Source organism: Sceloporus undulatus, chromosome 3 (assembly GCF_019175285.1).
Source record: "Sceloporus undulatus isolate JIND9_A2432 ecotype Alabama chromosome 3, SceUnd_v1.1, whole genome shotgun sequence".
NCBI lineage: Eukaryota > Metazoa > Chordata > Lepidosauria > Squamata > Phrynosomatidae > Sceloporus > Sceloporus undulatus.
In genome coordinates this window covers 41995710-42020138 of record NC_056524.1, presented here as the reverse complement: position 1 = coordinate 42020138, position 24429 = coordinate 41995710, and the positions used below count along the sequence as shown (strand labels likewise).

The 24429-nt window shown below is 41.7% G+C and overlaps 1 protein-coding gene across 4 annotated transcripts in view; it reads right to left on the bottom strand.

The window, feature by feature from the left end:
• Positions 1-24429, bottom strand: part of CFAP44 (cilia and flagella associated protein 44) — a 93715-nt gene that overhangs the window by 31715 nt on the left and 37571 nt on the right. For 3 of the 4 annotated variants that reach the window (XR_006102790.1, XR_006102791.1, XM_042456718.1), the window contains exons 17-24: positions 23233-23463; positions 20749-20894; positions 18432-18702; positions 18184-18239; positions 17473-17635; positions 14138-14268; positions 8584-8777; positions 6624-6813 (exon numbers count right to left, since the gene is read on the bottom strand). Coding sequence is in view for 2 of the 4 variants with exons in the window: in XM_042456718.1 (XP_042312652.1) it covers positions 6624-6813; positions 8584-8777; positions 14138-14268; positions 17473-17635; positions 18184-18239; positions 18432-18702; positions 20749-20894; positions 23233-23463 (1382 nt within the window). In the remaining 2 variants the exon portion in view is untranslated. The remainder of the gene's footprint in view (positions 1-6623; positions 6814-8583; positions 8778-14137; positions 14269-17472; positions 17636-18183; positions 18240-18431; positions 18703-20748; positions 20895-23232; positions 23464-24429) is intronic. The other variant, XM_042456719.1, reaches the window with a different exon arrangement.

The following is a 24429-nucleotide window of genomic DNA, read 5'->3' as shown; positions in this document are numbered from 1 at the left end:
TGTTTCTTAAGCCGAGAGAGTGTCACCTTCCAAAGTGTGTTTTGGGTGCTTTTAATGCTAACAAGTCTCCCTTGCTTTGACAATGATAGTGTGGTGATGATGATGATGATGATGATGAAGATGATGATGATATGAGTCAGCTTGAGAGGCAAGCAGGCACTGTTTCTTAAGCTGAGAGAGTGTCACCTTCCAAAGTGTGTTTTGGGTGCTTTTAATGCTAACAAGTCTCCTTTGCTTTGACAATGATAGTGTGATGATGATGATGATGATGATGATGTCAGCTTGCAGAGGCACGGATGCACTGTTTCGAAGCCAAGACACGGTGACTTTCCAAAGTGTCTTTTCTGTGTGTTTTTGGTTCTTTAATGGTGATATTGATATCAGAAAGCCTCTGAGGCAAGGCCAATGTAAATTGCTGTGATTTTTACAAACTCATGCGCAGTGAAGAAAAACCAAAGTCCCTTGACCAAGTACACACTTCTGAGAAGTACACTTGGTGCAAGAACGGTGAAACCACCTTGACATGTTCAATATGCATAGCCATGTTAAACCATGCTAAGTGTTAAACCCAAGAGGTTTGGTTATGGAATAAGCCTCTGAAATATGCAAGAGGCCACGTTAAGTAAAGCCATGTGAAATGCACAAATGTGCTGTTGTGTGTGTTTTGGAATGCAGGTTGGGGGTGTTTGGCCAGAAAGGGACCGAGGAGGAGAGGGCGAGCACACGCCTCCTCCTCCTTGCAGGGCTTCGGAGGAAGCTCCACCCCCGGTGTGCGGCTCCGCCCCCAGAGGGTGGAAGGTCCACCCCCCCCCCCCCCCCCCCCCCCCCCCGAGTTGTCTGAGGGACAGCAACCCAGCCCCTGGCTGAAAAAGGTTGCCTACCCCTGGTGTAATGGAACCTCCTCTATTGCCTGAATTAATAAAAGATTATCACTTGTTGCATTACGTTTGTTTTGTTTTGCATTTTAGAATTTTTGAAGGAAGGAATCTCAATATTGGTTTGCTTTTGGATACAGTATTAATTTGTAGCCCACTGCCATGAGCTGTAATATCCATTGATCTGATGTTATTGGAGACCACTGATTTGCAAACCTGGGCAACCTTCCTCCTACCTAATTGATTTCTGCCTCTTCTAGAGGCAGTGTATCCTCCTCTTTGTGTTTGTTTGAATTGAAAATTGTGTCACCCCAACCTATTTCCTGACCTGGGCCATTGGCTTCTTTGTTCTCTGTATGATGTTGATCTTCCCAATGATCTACCTCCGTGAAAGGAATTATTTGTAACATATGTATTTCTAAATGACTTTCTGTCTAATCTTATATTTTGTATAACTAGCATTACTTGTTTTTTATCCTTTCCTTCTATTAGAATTTTCTGTAATGCCTTGCCACAAGGACGTAGCTGGGGGGGGGGGTTCTGGGGTCCGGACCCCCCCCCCTTCAAGAGGAAGAGAGAAAAGGTGCTTGTTGGAGCATGCGCGCACACGCGCGTGTACAGCCCCAATCCAACACCAGGGAGAGCACCACTTGCTCTCCTCTAGGCTTCAGGAGGAGCAGAAGTGGCGCCCTGGCCCCTGGCATTTGTTTGGGGCTGCGCTCCTTCACACGCGTGCTCCAGCAAGCACCTTTCCTCTCCTCCCGGCCCTGGCAAAGCCAGGAGGAGCGCAACTGCCGCCCCTAAACTTTTTGCAGGGCCTGAGGGGGAGGAGCCAAAAAGCCCTGAAGGAGAGGGAGGGAGGGACAGGAGGCTACATCAGGCTGCATCCACACTCAAGAAATAACCAGGTTTGGCAGCGATTTAACTCTTTTGTGGCTCATGGCTATGGAATTCTGGGAGTTAGAGTATGTTCTGGGGTCCAGATATCAAGGCTTGGCCCTTTTCTGGCTCCTTCCAGTCTTGTTTTTTCTCATTTTTAAAAGAAAAATAAAATAAAATACACTTAGCTGGCCCCTTTTCAGCATATCAATGGGGATGCTTTGATTGAGAGTTCCTGCATGGCAGAATGGGGTTGGACTGGATGGCCATTCTTGGGGTCTCTTCCAACTCTAGGATTCTAGGATTAATTAATTAACCTAAGGAATCAATCTAAAGGCCTGGGTCTCTCTGCCCTCCTGCCTTGGAAGCAAAGTCCATTGGCAGACCTCTGAGTTTTACTTTGCAAGGAGTTTTTATTTTTCTTATTTTTGCCTTTTTAAAGGAGTTTCCCCCAAATTCTGCCAGAGCATGAATTGGGGCTGTTGAGTCCTATGGCTCTGCTCCAGGCAATGCTAGACTGCAGGCCCCATCACCCAGCAGCACCACAGACTGCTGGGAACTGCAGTCTAATATGGCTGCACACTGCAGAAACAATCCAGTTCAACACCACTTTAATGCTATGGAAAATCCTGGGATTTGTAGTATGTTGTGGCACCAGAGCTCTCTGACAAAGAAGGCTAAATATCTCACAAAACTACAATACCCAGATATTGTTGCTGTTGTTGTTGTTATTATTTTCTTACATCCCACCTTTCTCCCAATATACGGACTCAAGGTGGTGATTTTCCATAGCATTAATCTATAGTATATCTTTCTACAATATAGATGGACACCCCCATTACATAATTAGTTTGGGGATGCTTTGATTGAGATTTCCTGCATGGCAGAATGGGTTGGACTGGATGGCCCTTGGGGTCTCTTCCAACTCTATGATTCCATGAATCTATAGCACTCTGATCCTACTGTGATTTTAATTGTTTTTAAATGTATAACGTTTTAAAGTTATAAAGTCTCATAATGCAAGCCATGCACTGATGGACTATTGCACAATAATTTTGTATTTATTGATTTTATATCCTGCCTTTCTCCCAAAATAGGATTCTCTTAAAGGGGTTTGTTTTTTATAAAAAGAAAGGAAGGTATAATGTCTTGGAATTTAAAATTATGGCAGATAGATAGATGATAGATAGATAGATAGGTAGTTAGATAGATGAGTCTTGGAATTAAAAACTGTGTGCATGTGTGTATGTAGTGTGTGTGTGTGTGTGTGTGTGTGTGGTGTGGTGTGTGTGTGTTGGAATTAAAAATCCCTCTTGGAAGTGGGAATGAAATGTGTGGATGCAGCCTGCGTTCTTAGCTCAGCTCAGAAGTTGGAATGCAGTGTCTCAAAGCATGAACAGAGTGCTTCTGAGCATGGACAGAATGGCTGCCGCTCATTGCTTGAACAGCTGCGCTTTGCTTTATCGAGCTGAATTTATCTGATGTAAACGTCTTCAGAGGAAGGACTCAGTTTGCATCTGCACTGAAAAAAATAATCCACTTTGATGCCACTTTAGCTGCCCTTGGCTCCATATTGTGGAATGCTGGGACTTGTAGTCTGTTGTGGCACCTGACAGAGATGGCCAAACAGCTCCTCAAAACTAGAAATCCAAAGATTCCATAACAGAACGGAAGTTCAAGTGGTGCCATTCTAATGTAAACACTCGACCCCCCTTTTGTGTCTTAGCCTCTCAAAATGGTGGCACTTAGTCTGGACCCCCCCTCCCCCTTCCCAAAATCCTGGCTACGTCCCTGCTTGCCACCAAATAAAAGTTCTCCTAAGTATGGGACATAAGTTAGGTTATTCTGTGACTTCTGGTCAGCCTCCCAATGCCTGAGCCACTGAGATCATCTAGCTATAGTCATAGATGTAATTGTGCAGGCGGCAAACACTGGAGAGTCATGCTAGTATCAACAATATACTGGAATCCCACTGATACCCTATCTAGTGCTCGATGAAGTGCATTTATTGAGGATTCACTTCCATTTTGAATTTCTTCGACTTCTGTGTTGCTCTTGCAAATAAGGAAGAAGCTATTGATGCTGTAATGGTAGGGGATGTACACTCATGGGACTTTCTCAGTGCTGAATCTGCCCTTCTTTCATCCATGTCCTTCAAATTAGTGAATCCTCCTTAGGCTCCCAAAATCAGAGCAGCCACTGGCATGTCAATTAATGTCTCGTTTGGTGAATGTCTATAGTTTCTGACTGAAACCCAAATATTTTTTGTTTGCAGTGATGAACTCCGTTTGGTTTCAATTAAATCTTTAAAAATCTCTTGCATAGGAATTTGTTCCTCTTGTGCCTTTTTCTTTTGAATTATTTTTGCCACCTTTTCATCTGTGTTTATATTGCCCTGGCCATGTTCCATCTCTTGAATTAAACCTAATGTTTGTAATACTCTATGCAGTAAAAGTTTACATTTCTGCATTGGAAATAGTCTCTCTGCAACTTCTTCTTGTTCTTCCTCTAAGTCTGAGGAGTCATATTTATCCTCTTCTACCTGTGTGTAACTTTCTACATTCATTTCCTCTTCTGTCTCTTCTGGTTGCTCAATGTGTTTCGTTTTCTTTGTACATTTTGTCATGTGATGTTCCTCATTTTCTGTGTCTAAATGCCTTTTCCATGTAAGTTCGTCTCTAACAAGTCTACATTGTGGCATACATCGAATCCTGTGTTCTGGTGTGTGTCTAAGTCGTCATGGACACTAAATAAGTTTGCAAGTTCTGTAGTTACTGTTTCCTTTATCATGGCCGCAATATCTAGAGACATCACTTGAGCTCTTAATAAACTTAAGATATCCTGATCTCAGTCCTTGCTGGTTTTCTTACTTGTTTTATCTGCTTCATTATTCATTTGATTTTTATTACTTGCATTAGCCATAGATGACATCATAACCGCTAAATTCATAAGCAATGTATTTTGAGTTTGAACAGTGCCATCGGTAGTGAATGTTCCCGTTATTTGTTTTATTTATTTATTTACTGTTTTACTTCTCTTTTTTACAGCTTGTGCTCTCTATGGAACTTGAACTGCTGCCAGGTCATCAGAGCTGTCTCTGCTCTCTGCTGGCGAGTTTGCTGTTAACATTATGGGCTGGGCTTGTGGAGCAAAATGGCAGAGGGGCTCCATTTGTGGGGACAACAGATGTGTCTCCCTTCCATTTGTTTGTTTCAGCAAGTGGCCTTTTGTTCTTTTATCAGAAGTTATTGTTTGTTTGTCTCTCTTTAATTTCAGTATGTCCGGGAAAGAGCTAAGCGTTTGCCAGGACTCATTTCCTCCATCTGTTTTGTTCTATCTTGTTACAGAGCCAGGCACTTCAGCCAGATAACCAGAAGTCTACCCAGATTCTGATACCAAATTTGTCTTATTCTTTCCCTTACTGCAACGCGCTCTACATGGGGCTACTCTTGTGCCAACTTCAGAAGCTTCAACTAGTCCAAAATATGGCAGCCAGACTGCCCCTGGTAAATCCAGGTTTGACCACATTACACCAGTTCTGAAATCTTTTCACTGGCTGCTAATTAGCTTCTGGATGCAGTACAAGGTGTTGGGTCTTACCTTTAAAGCCCTACGTGGTTTAGGTCCCGACTACTTGCAAGAATGCCTCTCCCTACATAATTCGTCCCGCACTCTCAGATCCTCTGGGAAGGATTTATTACAGTGACAGAAAACTAGAAAACTAGGGAACAAAAGAATGTCATTCCAAAATTGTGGAATGACCTGCCGGAAGAGATCCATCTTATTACCACCTTAGACGCCCTCAAAAATGCTGTCAAGACGAATCTCTTCCAGTGGGCCTTCCCAACCTGACCCACGAAGGATAGCCACATCTGCTTTAAATGGTCCTCTCCAATTTGATTATTTTAAATTGAGTTATTGATGGTATTTTAATGTAAATTTTATTATTTTAAAGGTGGGAGGGGTTGGAGGTTGTTACAAACTTTTATTGTTTCATTGTAATTTTATTTCTGTTTTAATCCCGCCTCAATCTACAGGGAGAGGCGGGAAATATAAACGAATCATGATTATTACTGTTGCCGGACTTCTTTGTTATCACATTCCTACCAACGTCTTCATCTTCACTTTCCCTGGAAGTCATAAATAATTTTCTTAAAGTCTCCTGTCGAGTTTCCTCAGAAACCCACTTCAATGATACTATTTTCCCGTCTTTATCCATTTCAGTTTGATTTAGCTGCTACCTCTTTTGTTTAAAGGAGAAGGGTTAACCTGCATCTGTACTTCTGGGCAGGAAAATAAAAACCAAGGAGAAGGGGAGAGGAGTCCAACGGAAAAGTATTTAACGGAAAAGAACTAACAGAAAATAATTTTGGACTCCTGCCTCGCAGATGGCGCATGGGTAGAATCCAGCTTTGGTGGATTGGTCTACCCTGTCATTCAGCTAATTAGTCTGAGATTGCTAATACTGTAATATGAATACCAAAAATCACCATATATGAATTTTGGTTATTCATTATTGTACATTTAAGAAGCAAATCAGAAAACAGGTGGATGGCGAACATTTCCATCGTCTCTCAAAGGAGATAGCAAATAACTGATTCTGCACATTCCTGAGAAGCATTACATTTAAAACGTTGGCACCTCCATTCAAAACCTAGATCTGATAAAACTCAACAATTGCTGTCTGTGGCTTTTTCTCTCCACTCTTTTAAAGCTTCCCTGTTATGTCCATTCTTCCTTCAAATCCATGCAGTTTTCAAAATTATAAAGTCATGAAAGTGGACAAGGGATATTGCCATTTCTTTATCATCAGTGACATAATCAATGATATGCTATTCAAGAGATATTTTTTTAGAATTCAAAACTCACAGTTCTTCCCATTCCTTCTTTCTTTGCTGGATCTTTGCTTTCGCTTTTTCTGCCTTTTCAATAATTTTTCTAAGTCTATCCATTCGATTCTCAACAATACGGCTTGCCACTGTTTTGGGTTTCTTCTTCACCTTTTCTGTTTCTGTTTCCTCCTCAGTGATGGCACTCGCCTGGGATGAATATAATCCTTCTGCACAAATATACAGACATACATAGGTATGTGAACAGAATAATACATAATAATAATATTAATATTTTACCTTTTCTGTCAAGAACTCTGGTGCCACAACAAAATACAAAGCCCAGGATTAAATAATGTGGAGTCATGACAGTTGAAGTGGTATGAAACTGCACTAATTCTGCAGTGTGGCAGCAGCCATAGTCCTCCAACTATTTTTTTAGCTATTCACTGTCCTTCAAGAAAGATCCATCAATTATCTAAGCCATTTACAAACATTATCCTTAACAAATGAAGGGCTATCCAGTCACAAAAACAAATGGGTCAGGACTCATCTTCAAAAGTACAATACCACAATGGAGGCTCACAATAACTTGTACTACCAGAAAAAAGAGAATCATGTATGCAATTACACAACTGGCTTGGAACTTTCATGTCACATGCCCGTTGAATGTTTATAATAGTCCTTGGGGTTCTGAAGAAAGAATGGATTTTAAAAAGACCATAGGAAGGTACCTTATACGGAGTTGGATCATCCATCTCAACATAACTTACTTTTGAGTGGCATCAATTCTCCAGAGCTTCAAATAAAGGGTCTTTCCCAGCTTGGGATTATAGTAGGGACCTTCGACATACAATGTAGTGCTTTGCCACTATGGACCTTATCACATGGAAGGCAAAGTGCCCAATTCCCCCAAATTTTAATCCCGGGAAAATCCCACAAAAGTGGGATTGTTTTCAGATACGGTTTCAATTGCCTTGACTTAAATTAATCCATCTCATTTGTAAGCAAGTACATAGCAAGTCTTCTAAAATGTTTATAGATTTGATTGTTATTTAAAAGATGTACAGTGGAACCTCGCCATACGTGGGGGATCCGTTCCGGATCCTGCCGTGTATGGCGATTTCCGCCTATGCTCGAGCCCCATTGTAAACAATGGGGCTCGTGCACGGCGGTGCGGAGGTGCGCGGGGCGCAACGGGCATGCGCGCCCATTCAACTGAATGGGACGCGCTGCCCCTTTTGCCCCACGCGCGCGCCCAGCGGCTTGAGCGCATACGCTCAAAGCCACGCAAAAAAAGGCCGCGTATGCGGAGGCTCCACTGTATTTTGGTAAGTAAGTAGGGGCAGAAAATTATTGTTTAGTTTCTGGCAATCTAAGGTGGGAAAAGGCTATTGGATAAAAATTGCCTCATGAAGTTGTATCATAGGAGTTTATCACATGGGAGGGAAGTGACCAAATTCCGTGCAAAAACAGGGTTTACATTTGGGAAAATTCTGCAAAAGCAGGATTGTTTTCAGATGAAAACAATCACACACATTGAGCATTAACCCGACATTAACCCATGCAGAAAGTGGGCAAAATTGGCCACTTTTGAAAATCTCAAAAGTAAAAAGCAGGGCATGACTTTGTGACACCCCTTCGGTGCTGCATCTTGTGGATGCAGTACCGGAGGGGCATCATGGTGGAGCGCACCAGCTGGAAGGGCACGCACCATCATGACGCCCTGTGGGCGGAGTCAGGGTATCCAGCGTGCAGATGCTCAGACCTGACTCCGCCCACAGGCTGGCACAAAGTGCCAGTCTATATAGGGCCACAGGCAATATTCCTACCTAGGAGACTGTTCATAAAGAGAATTAGGGAATGTAAGATTCCAGCTGAATAAGCATCTACTGATAAAGAAGCATAAGGAGTTGTGTAAGGTTGTCATGAACCAGAAGGCATTCTTATCACTACAATATTTCTGCTATGTTTGAGCATTTTGCAAACTCTTATTGGACCTTTCAGGCTTTCTCTCCTTTGTTCTGCTTGTGCTTTCCAATCAAATTTGCTCAGTCTTCTTTTCCATGATTGACTCTGTTTTCTTGCTTTGTAGAATTTTTCTGAGATTGCCAACAGTCTGTATGTAGAGATTCGATGGTTACTTCTCATTGCACAAACCACAATTGTGTCATATTCCAAATTGCCCCGGAACCTAAGGGATAAAAGCAAAGAAACTACCTTTTAATGTCATGGTTGTGTTGTTCGGTGTAACAAGAAACCAGCTTAGCATGAAAAATATATAAGCAGAAGGAATGGGGTTTGCTTTTTGTCCCTTCCTCTTATTTATATATTAAAATATCCTGCCTTTTATCATAAGATCTCATATGATCATAATTTAGTCAGATAATCACACAGTGTTTTACTCAGGAAATGGAGTGGCTTTAATAGTAAGAACAGTTAGAAAAAGCAGTGAAAGTATATAATGAAAAGTCTCACCAAATAATATCAATAAGACTTCAGAGAAAGCCCATCATTATAACAATAATCCAAATTTAAGCTCCAACTATTAAGGCAGAATAAGAAATTGAAAGATTCTATGCTGGAGTCCAGTGGGAAATGATCACACATTGAAATAGGACTTCTGGTTAAGCATAGGGATTGGAACGCAAAAGTAGGAAGTAGGAAACAGAACAGAATCAAAGATTCTAGTTACAACATGGCATGCAGTTCACTGCCTGTCCACTGACTCACTCCTGCAATAAAAATGATGACTGAGGACAGAAAATGGAAAAGGGAATAAGAAAGAGGATTAATTACTCAAGGAGATAATCCCAGATCACAGACAGAATAGTCAGTTTACCATATATACTCATTTATAAGTAAAAAAATTTATGCCCAAAAATTGACCCCAAAATTCCAGGTTGAATTTATGGGTCAGTATGGTAATGAGGTAGCAGCTCTTTCAGATTTCCCCATGCGGTCAGGACAGCAATTCCTTTCTCTCTTAAGCCAAGCAGAAAGAGTCCTGGGCGATTGATTGCTGTTTAAGAGTCCCTCTCCTGTCTGCATGCCTTTCTCTTTCCTCACTGTCTGTCTCGGGAGTGAAGGCTGGCTGAAACAGAAAGCCTTGTGGCTGACTGATTGCTGTTTCAAAGATCCTCTTGTCTCACATGCACACATACACACACTGAAGGATCCTCCAAGTTTTGCCAGTGACTTATCCATGGGTCATGGATAATTTTGCCCCCAAAACCTTCCCTCGACTTATACATGAGGTTGATTTATAGTCAAGTATATACAGTACATCCCTAAATTGGATTATAACATAGTTCCCCAATCTCTGAATGAAAAGCACATTGGGAAACTCTAGGGGCACTCCATTGCTTTTGTTGTTATCCACCCTTGAGTCGATCTCAACCCATGGCAACTCTGTAGATGAGACATCTCCAAGACTCTCTATGCTCCACTGCTTTGTTCAGGTCCTGCAAATTCATATCCATGACTTTCTTAATACAGTCCATCCATCTAGCATGTGGTCTTCCTCTCTTTCTGTTTCCCTCCAACTTTCCTAGCATTATTGTTTTTTCTAGTGAGTCGTGCCTCCTCATGATGTGGCCAAAGTATGACAGCCTCAGTCTTGCCATCTTGGCTTCCAGATAGATTTTTGATTTGATATGCTGTAGAACTCATTTGTTTGACTTCTTGATTATCCATGATAGCCTCAGCACTCTTCTCCAGCACCATATCTCAAATGAATTAATTCTCTTCCTATCTGCTTTCTTATCTGTCCAGCTCTCACATCCATACATGGTAATAGGGAATACAGTGGCTTGTATGATTCTAGTTTTCATGCTCAGTATGTCTTTACATTTTAGGGTATTTTCTAGTTGTCTCATAGCTGCCCTCCCTATTCCTAGTCTTCTTATGATTTCTTGACTGCAATCCGCACTCTGATCAATATTTGATCCCAGGTATAAAAATTCTTTTACTATTTCTATTTCCTCATTGTCTAGGTTGAATCTGTGTAAATTTTCTGTGGTCATTATTTTTGTTTGTGGGTGATGTTCAACAATAAGCCTGCCTTTGCACTTTCTTTCCTTGATCTTCCTTAGTATTGTTCCACGTCTGTGATGGTTTTGGCTAGTAGTATGGTGTCATCTGCATATCTTAGTTTGTCGATATTCCTTCCTCCTATTTTCACTCCTCCTTCTCCTGTGTCCAGTCCTGTTTTTTGTATAATATGTTTTGCATACAAGTCGAACAGATAGGGTGAGAGGATGCAGCCTTGTCTGACCCCTTTGCCAATTGGGAACCATTCTGTTTCTCCATGTTCTGTCCTGACAGTGGCCTCCTGTCCTGACTAAAGGTTATTAATTAGGACTATCAGATGTGTTGGCACTCCCATGTCTTTAAGGGTGTTCCATAATCTTTCATTACCTATGCAGTCAAAGGCTTTGCTATAGTCTATAAAGCACATGCTAATTTTCTTTTGAAATACTTTGGTGTACTCTATTAGCCACCATATGTTTGCAATGTGGTCCCTAGTGCCTCTTCCTTTCCTGAATCCTGCTTGCACCTCTGGTATTTCTCACTCCATGAATGGCTGGAACCTATGTTTCAGAATTTTGAACATGATTTTGCTTGCATTAGAGATTAGAGCTATGGCCCTATAGTTGCTGCAGTCTTTTGTATCTCCTTTTTTGTGGATGGGAATGTATATTGATCATTTCCAATCTGTTGGCCATTGTTTTGTTTTCCATATCTGTTGACATATTTGGGTTAGCACTGTTATTGATTCTGTTAGTGTGGATTGAAGCAATTTGGAATATCATCTGTTCCTGGTGATTTATTTTTTCCTGTTCTCAGTTGCTATGGTTGCTAAAACACAAACAGGATGGAGCCCACTCAAGAACTGCCTTCCCAATCCCTTATACATCTCTGTTTGTGTTTGGATGAGCAGGAGAAGAAAGATGGAAATATAGCAGCAATATACCAAGCAGCCCAGGCAGGAAGACAATGTCTACAGAAGGTGAGTATGCCCACCATTGGCTGCCTCTCATCCTCTGTTCACCCCACTGCAATCATTTTTGAAGAATCTCCAAGTGATATGCAATGCTAATCTTTCCTCTGGTATCAGTGGATGGCATCAAAACTTCTTTCCTCTAGAACTGAGCTCCACAGTGTGAGCAAATGGGATTGGAGAGGATCAGGGCCAGATTAAGACATACTAAGGCCCTAAACTATGTCAAGACAAAAAGGCCCCCACAGCATTATCACAAAAAGGTACTATTTTAACCATTATGAAAAATATAAAAAAATGTCTTTTTAATTTTATTTTTGTATTTAGACTTGAGGCAACTCACAATCCGAGATCCTGAACTGCTGCTTATTTTGACATACATGCAAATCCAGCACTGTAGCAGATCAAGAGAAGATTAGCAACATAGTTAAATGAAAGGGACTAGAAGTTTGTCCTGCTAGGAGAATTGTTATGGTTCTTTTGATCCACTTCACTTTTTCTTGCACATAACATCACATAGCATTCACTAGTGTTGTGTGTGACTCATTTAAAAGCAGAAGGCTTGTAATGGAGAATGCGAGCCAGGAGAGATTTACATATCAGAGTGCATCAAAACTAAAGAAGTTTGAAAAACCCTGCCTTATTCTCCGCCTTCCAAATCCAAATCCAATCTTCACCAACTGCCATTTTCCAACTCAGTTGCAGGTTTCAATAGAAAAAATTAACCACTTCTGGTTTACAAAAGTGTTTAGCAGTTTAGGAGGAGAAATAGTTTCTTTTAGTAATTAAACACAACGCATAGCAAAGACTAGCTTGCTCATCTCAAATCAAAGTTAGAGTTACAGTAGAGGAAACAAAGCTCAGAAAGACTCTAGTTCTCAAAGAAAACACTCCCCCTTTTTTCTTTCATTCAGTAGAGCTATTCAGATTGGTGTCTTTTTAAGTGCTACTATCTGAATTGTTCTACTATATATGAAATGCTTCATAATATTTCATGCCAGGCTTTCTCTCCAGACTACTTTGGGACCAACAGAACTCTTGTTTCTATGATCTTCTTCTTCTTCTTCTTGCCTTTACTTCGCGAACGAAGATTCAGGAAGGATTCATCCGTGCTTTCTAGAAGTGGGTTGATGACGTTGGATGTATCCTTCGAGCCTGTGCAATGGATTTTTCTGGTGGAGCGCAGCGTGCACAGAACTGGCCTCACCCTTTAAACCAGAGGATTGACTGCTGAGGCCTTTACAAGCATGGACGGTGGCAGCGAGGTCCTCGCGTCATAGGTTTGATTAGAGTTTCCTTCTCTTAGATGGTTGACCTTACAGGATTAGACAAGCACTATCTGCCCGGGGTTGGGATTAGAGTTTTCCTTCTCCTAGGATGGTTGCCATAAAGCTAGAGAGCCCATCCTGCCCTTTGGTGCTCTTGGTCAGACCCTTCGGTTGTGACCTGTCTGGCATGGGAGGCCCTACTATTTGTATTCCCACTCTCATTTGAAAGAAACATCAGATCCAGTCTCCCCTGGAAGATATAATAGCTGGAGTTCTTGCCCAGTAGTTTATGCCCTGCCCATTTTTCTTTCAGATCTGTCCTATTACACACAACGGCAAGTGCTGGGCAATTCAAAGAGTTGTACAGATTTGACAGAAACCTTTCTCTATGTTCTAGTGGGGGCACTGCTGTACAGTTGATTTTATGGTGGCAGTGTAAATTGTAAAGGTTTCATTTTGGTTACAATAAAGAAATGGGAAACCAGAAAACATGTGGCATTTGTATTTCCTGTTCCTTTCACACCTCTTTCAAATTCACTTACAAATTTGAAAACTCAAGCAGATCTCTCAAAAAGGCCAAGCTAATTTAATTGGGAGTGGTGAAGTTTTAAATTAGATTGTAAGCCTGAGGGCAGGGAACTGTCTATTATCCCCTCTGTTGTAAACCGCTCGGATTCCCAGTGATTGGGCGGAATATAAATAAAACCTATTATTATTAATATTATTATTATTATTATTATTATTATTATTATTATTACCGGTGGCTATTATACCACCGTTAGCATAGCTCACAACTTCATTAGGGTATGCAAGCCTCTTCCCTACACAGTCAGAGCATGCTGGAGGGGAATAGGAGGCCAGAAGATGACAGTTAAGGAGGGAGGAGCCTCTTTCTTCAGGCTAACCCTGGTGGAGCTGGGTCTGCCTGATCACTCCCTCTCAGGCCAGAAGATGACAGTTAAGGAGGGAAGAGCCTCTTCCTTCAGGCTAACCCTGGTGGAGCTGGGTCTGCCTGATCACTCCCTCTCAGGCTGGAAGAGAGGTGGAAAATGTATTTATTAAAGAAAAAAAAAGAATCCAATGGTTGTCCTTTTAATTTTTAGACTTACTGAAAATAACCCTGCTGATGTTGGGAATCTAGTGTACATCATGTGAAATCTATATAAGAAAGTGTGATGATCTGTGTATGAACAATCCTTTTAAAAGCAATAATTCACATGGATTCCTCCAAATCTTAGGAAATGAGAAATCTCTCTCAGGAATGAGGGATAGAAGAAAACCTACCGTTCCTGTAGTTTTCGCAGCCCAGTGCGGTGTTTCTCCTGTTCCCAAGCCATTTCTTTCATCACGAGTCGGATCTTCTGTGCTGTTCTTCTGTCCATTTCTGCACGAATTCTACGGTCCAACTCAAATTGCTGCACATTACAAAATTAAAATAATATTTGCATTGTTGCCACTTCCTACAGCAATGAAAAGTCTGAGAACAATACTTGCACAACTAAAAATTAGAGCATAAGAAGAAGCAAGTATCTCAGACTACAAGCTCTGTCACTCTCTGTCTTACACACCATACAGAAACCCGCTTTCCCCATCTGGGGCGTGTAGGGTATACTATTTTCTCTGGATTTTCCAGAACTCTTCATTGGGCAACATGGTAAACCAGCAAAAAGCTGGAGAAAGAGTTAGTAATATTTTTCTGTAAACTGGACAGTATCAAATTTAGCTGTTCTATAGTGAAATTCTAAACTGGAAAAATATAATTTTTATACCACCTTTAGCTGAGACATTACTCTCTACTGACAAGATAATGCTTTCTAATTTGGCTTCTTTTCACTTTTCATCTATTGCATCATCTTCAGATCTACTGGTATTAATATTCAACTATCTTTTTTTTCTCTGTCTCTTGTTTTAGATTTATGAATAGAAATGGCTTTGTTGCTTTTATATGTTCAAAATAATATTTTTGTTCGTTTCTTCTTCCCTGTAAACCTTGGAAGAGTCCCAAGCAGCCTGAAACCATCTCAGTGCCTTGTAGAACCTAGTTTTAATATCTGTAGCCTTCTCTCAACTTCCATCTGAAGACCATAATCATATGTAGACACTCCATAGCCTGAAGAGCAGTCAGTCCTCAAATATACTTTATAATTACATTAATATATTATTATTATTATTATTATTAACCTTTATTTATAAAGTGCTGTAAGTTTACACAGCGCTGTACATCAATTTTTTAGTCAGACGGTTCCCTGCCCTCAGGCTTACAATCTAAAAGACACGACACAAAAGGAGAAGGGAGTGGTGGTGGGGAATAGGATCAGGTCCAGCAGATCTTTTCCACCTCCGAGGCCTGGACCAAGGCAGATGGACTGGAGGAAGGGCTTGGCTTCTTGATGGATGGTTAGAAGGAGGCTTCCTGGGTCAGAGAGGGGCTCACCTCTGGGAATGCTTCTCTAAACAATATAGTCTTTAATTCAGTTTTGAAACTGGGCAGAGAAGTGATGAGGTGTGCATGTGGGGGAAGAAGGTTCCAGGGGTAAGGGGCAGCAAGCGAGAAGGGACGAATTCGGGAGGGGGCAGTGGTAGTCCTACATTGTGACAGGAGACCCTGACTACCAGAGCGGAGGGTGCGAGTAGGAATGTAAGGAGAAAGAAGGTCAGATAAGTAAGGAGGGGCCAACCCATGGAGGGCTTTGAAAGTCAATAACAAAAGCTTGTACCGGATGCGAAAGGGGAAGGGGAGCCAATGAAGGGAGGATAAAAGAGGAGAAACATGGTCAAAGCGGCGAGCGGATGTGACAATACGGGCAGCTGAATACTGGACAGATATTAAAGGATGGAGGTGTGAAAGAGGAAGCCCTGTTAGAAGGAGGTTACAATAATCTAGTCGCGAAACCACTAGGGCATGGACTAGAGTCTTGGCAGTAGAGATTGAGAGGAATGGACGAATCTTGGCAATGTTGTGGAGAAAGAATCTACAGGTCTTTGCGGTGGCCTGGATCTGGGGAATAAATGACAGGGAAGAGTCAAAAATGAAGCCAAGACTGCGGGCTTGATGAACCGGTTGAATAGAAGTGTCGTCGACAGAAACAGAAAAGGAATAATGAAGGGTGGGTTTAGGTGGAAAGACGAGAAGCTCAGTCTTAGACATGTTGAGCTTCAAGCGCCGAAGCCGCATCCACTGAGAGATGGCAGACAAGAAGAAACTTGCTGTTCAAGCCCCGTCGAAAGGTCAGGGGTGGAGAGATACAGCTGAGTGTCGTCGGCATACAAATGATAGGAGAAACCAAAAGAACTGATGAGTTTACCTAGAGACAGTGTGTATAGAGAGAACAGAAGGGGACCCAAGACAGAGCCCTGGGGAACTCCAACAGATAGCGGAACAGAGGATGAAGTCTGACCACCCATGACCACTGCAAAAGATCTATCTGACAAGTAAGATTTAAACCAGTCGAGAGCAGAGTCGGCGAACCCAAAGTCAGAAAGTAAATCGACCAGGAGACAGTGATCAACAGTGTCAAAGGCTGCAGACAAATCGAGAAGAATGAGTAGAGGCCGTTTGCCTTGGCCCGCAAGAGATCATTTGAGATCTTGGTGAGGGCTGTCTCTGTAGAGTGCCGTGGGCGGAAGCCAGATTGGAAGGGGTCTAGGATGGAGTTGGCTTCAAGAAACTTAATACAGTGAGAATAAACGACCCGTTCTAGGACCTTAGAAAGAAAAGGAAGAAGAGAAATTGGACGATAGCTAGACAAAGAAGAGGGGTCGAGAGAGGGTTTCTTCAGAATTGGGGAAACGAGAGCATGTTTGAAGTCAGAAGGGAAGGAACCCAAAGAGAGAGAGAGATTAAAGATATAGAGGAGCGAGGGCAGAAGAGAAGGGGCTATAGAGATTAGGAGACGGGAGGGAATAGGATCAAGAGAACAGGTAGTTGGTTTGGAAGAATTTAGCAGCTTAGAGAGTTCATCCAGAGAAACAGGGGGAAACACAGAGAGTTTATTAGTAGAAGGTACCAGGAGGTTAGTGGTAGGGGGCAAGTCGGGAGGAACTATTTCAGATCGAATAGTAGTGACTTTTAAAATATATAATATATAAATATATATTATATAAAATATAATATATTTTATCCATACACACCCTCAAGAATTTTTAGAAATTAGTACTGCCCTAATATTTTCTTCCACCTAACAAAACTGCATTCCAGTTTTCTAGCTTTGGTACTGCTATCACCTTAAATAACGCCTTGTCCGATTTCTTAATATTCAGCATTCTAAAGAGTCAGCCATTTGAAAATTATAGTAAGCGTGATTATAGGGCACAGCAAAGAGAACAAGGAAGTGTACGTCTGAAATCCATCAAAACTCAGTAGGAAATGCATGTGCAACTGTCAAAAGCAAGCTTTTTTTTCCTTCCAGAAAGCAGCAAGCTTCACCCTGTGAACTAAAGGTAGTAAATATGGCAGAGGCTGGGGTTCTGTTTTGTTTGTGTTGCAAAGCAATCTAAGCACTTGGGGCAGAAACCTAAATATGTAAAGCAAAACAAACACTGACTTAATGTAAAAACTTAAGCATACACCAAGGTATTAAATTCCTATCTCTGGAAAGAAAATAAATGCATATACATACGGCTCTATGGAGCTGCATGTGCTTGGGTAAATCATCATTCATACGAAGCAGATCCTGAAACTGATATCTAAGAGTGTTCAATTCTTGTCGCTTTACGTATTTCTTCTGTTCTGCTGCCCTCATTATCTGATCATACTCCTTTTTTTGTTTGGCATTTTCAATACTAAAAGTGTGGCAAAAGAAATAAATAAAAGACATAATGGTTTAACTTATCCACAGGAACAATTTCAGGATAAAATTCTAAAACTGTGTCTTAATAAAGGGTCATAAGAATAGAGAAGTATCCATCTGAAATATCATATTTTGCAATTAAAAAAAAATCAGGTTGTAAGCTGTTTGGTGTAGGGAGCTGCCTTTTGCTTATGTTACTCTAGAAATCACCATGTATATTGCTAATGCTGTATAAATAAGCAAACTGTAACACATGAGGTATCAGACTGTGCACTGAAGGAATGATTTAGCTTGAAAAAGCAAGCTAACCCTTCCAGAGGCCAGTAATTGGCAATTTGGAGGGTGAACCTGAATTTCTGACATACATCACTTGGCATCCCAGGTGTCAAATCAGAAGTGAAACAGAAAACAGCTAAAGCAACTTTACTTTCTGGTAGACCATATTAGGTTAGCATAAGCCTTTATTTCAAAGTAGACCTGTGCAAAAACCATATGCTGGCCATCGATGTGGAAGCAAAGTCTCACTTTCAGGAGTCTTACCTGTAGGCACTGGGATCCACAATATCTTCTGCTGCTCTCTCTTGATCTAGGCCTTTCTGTGTGTGGAACAATGAAATTGAATAATGTTTTTATAAACAGTTGGCATGCTTTGCCTCAAAGTAAGGCAAAACTACTCACACAGTAGTATATTTCACACAAACCATCAAAATGCAATATTATTTTTCTGTTAATGAGACAGCCTCCAACTCTCCAGTATTACAAAATGATGTCTTCCTGACTATACTTACCCTTGGAGAGGGCACCTTAGTCCTCAGGACTTTCTTAATTTCTTCAGCAGAAAGAATGTTATAAGTAAAGATATTGCCATCCGCTCCACAAGTCACCAGAAATCGATCATCAAAACTTGAACAGATTCCTTGAATTTTCCCATAGTCATTGTCATGTAGGTTGAATGACCAATATCCAGCTATATTGTCCGCTGAGAGCTCTTTTCGGTGAAGAGGGTAGATCCGCACTGCTCCATTCTCCATCCCACAGAACATTAGTAAACCACTGGAGCTACAGAAGTAATCAGAACTTGAATAAACAACTTTCTCCACAATGCCCTATCAAATTGACACTGACCTAGCCCTTATTTAAATAATGCAGAAGACTAAGTGGTTGTAAAGCATGAATGTTCTAGTAGGCCTCTGGGTAATATATGATTGATAATGTTGGCAGATGCAGTTTTTCTGCAGTTTTTGGAACTAGAGTGAAATAACCACTGTAGTTCCTCAGTTCTCTAAGGCTGCATCCACACTGCAGAAATAAGCCAGTTTGACACCATTTCAACTGCCTTGGCTCAGTACTATGGAATTCTGGAAATTGTAGCTTTGAGAGAAACTTAGCCTTCTGTGTCAGAGAGCTTTGGTGCCAAAACAAACTATAATCCCCAGAATTCCATAACACTGAGCCATGGCAATTAAAGTGGTATCAAACTTGATTATTTCTGCAGTGAGAATGCAGCTTAAGAGAAGCATGAAATTTGTGGATGCTACTTATGTTAGGGATGATGGGAGTTGCAGCTCTTCTCCTGGCTTTCACTCTCACCACCCTGGTCAGCGGAAGAACAACCAGTTTGACCAGTAGCTCTGAGAATTGGCTGAAGATATCCTCCAATCTTCTCTGCAGTCTGCTGGTTCTTGTTCTTCTCTCAAGACACCAGTCAACACAGTAGTCTTCTTAAATAAAAGATCTACTTTTATTCTACTATATACACTATGCACAAAAACAATTCACTACTCACAAAACTCACACTACTATACTCCTCAATACCCACAAAAAGTATTGCCATACATTATTGCTTATATAGACATTTGTCTCTCTATTCATTATACAGTTGCCACCTCCTGGGCGTGTACATACATTATGATTGACATACCATACTTGGCTCAATCTAGCCCTCACATTGCATCATACATTACTGTCCACTCAATGACTCTCAGGTGATATCAATTTGCACCTTTTCACTTTGTCATTGCCTCATATGTCCTTGGCTTTCAGGACCTTCTAATTACATTACTTAAAACACCTGTGTGACAATTCAATAACTTTTGCTGTGTCATGTTAGTTTCAAATACATTCATATACATATTATATTTCTTGTGACTATATATCCCATGTGGCTTTTTCCTGACAACTTAAATGCTATAGAAGCAGATCAGACAGGCTGGAGGAGCCTTGAGCCTACCACAGTAATTTCATCTCATTGAGTTGGGCGTTTAATTCTAAGTATATGTGCTTGCTGTGTGTTCACCAAGGTTTCTATTCACCTCAGTTAACAAAAGACCGCCCCGTGCATCCCACTCCACATCTCCCTTTATTTCTTTTAATTTCTCTTGCATGCAGCCTCAACGACTGGAGAATTCTGGCTGTTGAAGTCCAGAAACATATACAGCTTCATACAAGAAGGTATCTGGAATCCTCCCACTTCACTCCCCCCTCCCTCTCATACACACGGGCTTTGAAGCCACCCACATCTGGTCAGTCAGATAGCTTCCAGCCAGCTTTCAGGCATCATTGGAGCACGCGCCATGCAAACACCATGCTCCCAAGGTGCCCAGACAGTATCTTTAATGGGCCATCTGTTCCGGCCCTGTGTTGAGGGGACGAGATTATGGAATGCTAACTAGTCAACACACTATCCAAAGTATTAGTTTTTGCAGATACATGGGGATATACAAAAAATATACACACACGAATACACAATGAACCTCACCACATAATCAAAGAAAGCCAAGACACAGCAAGAGAGAAGAAGCTTTCTCCTTGCCTCTCTGCATGCTGTTGCAGCACTTCCGTTCTCCTTCCAGAGGGAGACGATTAGAAAAGGATGCCTTTTGCCAAACAGATTTTTCCAGTGTGACAAAAGACACACTTTGGGAAGAGAATGGAAGTGCTTCAATGCCAAGAGGAAAGGCAAGAAGAAAGGCGCTTTTCTCTCACTGTGTCTCAGCTTTCTTTTGTCATGCAATAAGGCTGAGTATTCCACACTTATCCTAAGCACTCAGCTTTGTGGAAGTTCTAACCATCAGATCAATTAACACATAGCAAAAGCCTTATTACCAAAACCAGATCCGTCTAATAGGATTGTCTTCTGCATCTTCTAGAGGAATAAAATCAAAAGGTTCATCTTGCCGAGCCTCAAGATCTTTTTGGTGCTGCATAGGAGAAAATGCGCAGTGGTAAAGATATCCAGTGTCATAACCTCCCTGAAAAAAGAGGAATAATGAATAGGTGTTAAACAAGGGTAGTGCTAGGTATATCAGGGGAGGGTAAAGCTCCTGGACCATCAGCCACAGACTTTCAGCCCCTCCTCCCAAAACTGACATGGGGGAAATGAGAAACACAGTGACAGTGGGTCTTCCTCCATATCCTCTAGCAGACATGCTTGCATGCTACCATGAAAGGAGGCAAAGGCAATATGGACGTATATTGTTGTTGTAAATGCCTGCTGGAGCAAATGCACTATATGTGAGTCAGGCTTGAAGTTATGTTAAGACACAAGTGATTTCCAGTATTTCTCATTCTTCTCTTCCAGTAGCCATTAAAAACAATAGTTGATTTCTTCATCTTCTCCGCCTCCATTGCTCTCAGCAGTGTGTGAGCACAGCCACCTGGTATTATTAATGTTGACCCTTCCACACTTCCTAGCGGGGAGAGGCAGAGATGTGCCAGTTCACCAAGAGGGGAGCAGCAATGAAGTGATGGCCCTCCCAAGATGGTGACAATAATGAGGCACCCATTTCTATGTCTTCCTCATGGGCCACTGGACCTTACATTCAGTGTTGCCAACAAGCCTCAAAGATATCCCCCGGAATGTTTTTCCAAAATCCCCAGAATTCCCCAATATTTATTATCATTATTCAGTCAAAATCCCCAGAAAGAAATTAATTAAATTCCCCTGATTCCAGGGAATTCCACGGAAATTAGCAAGACTGCTTACATTCCACTGCTAGCATTAGGAAGTGAAATACGTGAATATGCTTAGAATATGCTTTCATTTACCCTTCCAGTGGCGTCATTCGGTGTCAATCGGTGCTGGGCGGTGGTGACAAACTGCACCCTCCTCCATTCAGACCACAGCAGCCCCTCCAAGGTCTTTAGAGTCCCACAGGGCTTCGGAGGATCCTCTTCCCCTGTCCCCCCCCTCCCAGGCCTCTGGAGTCCCATGTGTCTTTTGCTAAGTGGAGCTACAGAGGCTCCTCTTCCCGCCAAGGCCTCCAGAGTCCCATGTGGCTCTTGCAGCACAGGGCTTCAGAGGCTCCTCCAGACCCAGCAGACATTCAGGGGGGCAGAGCTCTAGAGGTCCTATTTAGGATTCGGCAGAGCTACTAGGCAAGCTTGAAAGTGTCTTTTCTCGTTTGTCCAGTAGCCATACCAGACTTCTCTGATGTGTCACTTGGTGCAATCCGCAACCCCAGCAATCGCGTAGCAAAACCTTTGTACCCACCTACACAACAAGCCTATTAAAATCCAGATTTCATCTCCAGAATAGTTCTATCACAAATAAAATTTTACATTTTAATTGAAAGTAGCAAATTTGTTAGAAGACAGTGAGAGTTGTAGAATGACTCAAGTTCACAGAGACAGTTTAATCTGCATTACATGTTATTAAACTTTTCTGACTCTATTCAGGTCAAAATAGAATTGTGCTAAAGATAAAAGAAAGAGTCAGTCTGGGTAGTGGTCTGAGTGCTGAACTAGGACTGTGGAAGACCAAAATTCAAATCCCTGCTCAGACAAAGAAATCCATTGGGTGGCCTTGGGCAAGTCATATTCTCAGAGCATTAGAGGATGGCAATAGTAAACCTGCTCTATTAAATCTTACTATGAAAACTCTACAACAGGATTTCCATAAATTGGAATTGACATGAAGGCACATAACAATAATAAAGATGAAAGCATACAGTCAAAGGTCTAAACCACTTTCTACATATAATAAATAAATCAAATACGATTCCATCCTTTAAAAAAACAGCACTATTTTTGAAAGAAAAACTGGTTGAGGTTTAAACCTGCCACATATGTACTCATTCAGCTCAATTGGTATAATAACCAGAGACACTTGCTCTAGAGTGCAGAAAAGTGCCATCTGGCCATGGAGGGAGAGGTGCAGGCCCAGTTCCATCGGGCCTGCCTAGATTAAGAAGCCAAGCCCTCCCTCCAGTCCATTTGCCTTGGTCCAGGCCTCAGAGGGAGAGGAGAACTGTTGGACCTGATCCCCTTCCCCACCATCATTCCCTTCTCCTTTTGTGTCATGTCTTTTTAGATTGTAAGCTTGAGGGCAGGGAACCATCTAATTAAAAATAATAATAACTATAAGCTGCCCTGAGAGCCTTTAGGGCTGAAGGGCGAGGTATAAATACTGACAATAAATAAATAAATAAATAAATAAATAGATCCTGTTTAGTAGTGCACTCAATATTTAATACAGAATTAGTTGAGACTGTTAAAGCCTGCTTTCCATTCATCCATTCATTCAAGAAGAGGGAAAACTTTTTTTCCAATATGTAACATCACATCAAAAGAAAATGAAAATAGGTTTACCACAGACAACCAAAATTTTCCTGGGGCAGAATAAAATCCACAGAGGATTGGGCTGGGAGTCTCTGGGATAAAAATAGGTGGCAGTGGTTCTTCTTCCTCGGGTTCTTCATCCACTAGATATTCAATTTCTTCTAGTTCTTTCCCTTCATCCAGCTGTTCTTTTATCCATTTCTGCTTTGCCTTCTCCTTCTCTTCTTTCACTTTTTCTCTCCGTTTAATTTCCTCTTCTCTCTTAATTTGAGTTAGTAAAATAAGAACATAAGAGCCAGCCCTGGTGGATCAGAGCAAAGGCCTATCAAGTCTTACATTCTGTTTTCCCCTGTGACCAAACAGACACCTAAGGGAATTATCTCTGAATTCATTCAGAAACATACAAATATAAAATATAACACAAAAATATAATATACACATACAAGGGAATACATGTGGCTTCCAATTTACCAGCTAATGGCTCACGTTCACAGAGACAGTTTAATCCACATTACACATTATTAAAAATTTTTGATTCTATTCACGTCAAATTAGAATTGTGCTAAAGATAAAAGAAAGAGTCAGTCTGGGTAGTGGTCTGAGTACTGAACTAGAACTTAAACTTATCAACTAATTCTAGTCCCTCTAGTTTAATGCAAAAACTTACAAACATGTTAAGAACGACTACTCCCAAATAACACTTCTAGTTAATAATATAGCATGTTATTCTTCAGATCCTATTATTCTTCCCCCCCCCCCCCTCAAATCTTGATCCTTTCTGGAGTTAAGTACCAATGTTACATCATCTTTCAAATTTTTTTCTTTAAGGTCATAAAGGCCCGTTACAGACGGGCACCCTAGGACGGACTCAGTCTGTGCTAGGGTTAGAAAGGGGCGTCTCTTCCAGATGCCCCTAACCCTAGCACGGACTGAGTCAGTATGAAATGGCGGCGGCCGTTCCACACGGCTGCCGCCATCTTGACGTAGCGGACGCACTGCATCCGCATGTCGCACCCCGGAAATGACACCGCGAGTGCGCACTTCGGCACTTGCGGCGTCTCTTCCGGGGCGCAGGAAGGAGCGCGATTTTCACGCTCCTTCTTTGCAGCGTCCGGGAACCGCGCCGTTTGGCTGCTGCAGTTCCCGGACGCTGCAACTGGCAGCGGCGCGAGACTGCCCCTTCTGGACGGTCTGTAATGCACCAAAGTAAACTTTAATCCTTTCCCC